At 55.9% G+C, this 691-nt stretch overlaps 1 protein-coding gene across 2 annotated transcripts in view; it reads right to left on the bottom strand.

The window, feature by feature from the left end:
- The window catches only part of DEDD (death effector domain containing), a 10048-nt gene continuing 9357 nt past the window's right edge, over window positions 1-691 (bottom strand). For both annotated transcript variants that reach the window (XM_041409648.1, XM_041409649.1), the window contains exon 5: window positions 1-652. In XM_041409648.1, the coding sequence (XP_041265582.1) occupies window positions 276-652 (377 nt within the window). In that variant the 3' untranslated portion in view covers window positions 1-275. The remainder of the gene's footprint in view (window positions 653-691) is intronic.

The following is a 691-nucleotide window of genomic DNA, read 5'->3' as shown; positions in this document are numbered from 1 at the left end:
TTTGCCTTTTCATCACCATTTTTAATGGATACAAAAGAAAAAACAGGAGGGGAAACCCCATGGAAAACACAAGGAGAACCCATCAGGACCCCCAAAAACCTCCGAATCCCGGAATCCCCCACACCTCCACCCCTCTCCCCAAATCCGTGAGCGGGCTCCGCGGAAGAATCGGGGGGGGGAAAAAAAAAAACCAGAATATCCCGAAAAAAAAAAAAAAAAAAAAACCAACCAAAAATAAACACCCCAAAAACTGGGGGGCTGGGGGGGTGGATCCCTCAGGGAGCCGTGTGGAGCATCAAGTTCCTGAGGAGTTTCTGGCGGCCCAGCTCGTAATCCTCCTCGTCCACGTTGACCAGCAGCTTGATGGCCTCGTGGCCCACGGCCTGTTTGAGCGAGTCCGTGATGAAGACGCCCTTGAGGGCCTCCAGGAGGGAGCCGTTGATGTAATCCCGCCAGAAGGCGTCGAGGTAGGTGAGCTCCGAGAATTTGATGTCGCAGATGATGGAGCCCAAATCCCGGGATTTCAGGATGGTGTTGGCCTGGTTGAAGCGCTCGAACTGGCGCTCCAGAGGGTCCTGCTTGTTGGAGAAGACGTTGCCGTGCAGGGCGGAGTCGTGCTGGCAGTACTCGGCGCGCACGCGCAGGCGGATGTCTGGTTTTGGGGGGGAAAGGGGGGGTTTAGGGGGTTTGG

This window comes from Onychostruthus taczanowskii, unplaced genomic scaffold, assembly GCF_017590055.1.
Source record: "Onychostruthus taczanowskii isolate IOZ18803 unplaced genomic scaffold, ASM1759005v1 scaffold304, whole genome shotgun sequence".
NCBI classification, from domain to species: Eukaryota; Metazoa; Chordata; class Aves; order Passeriformes; family Passeridae; genus Onychostruthus; species Onychostruthus taczanowskii.
The sequence above is the reverse complement of the archived record's forward strand: the minus strand, read 5'-3'. Positions and strand labels throughout refer to the sequence as shown.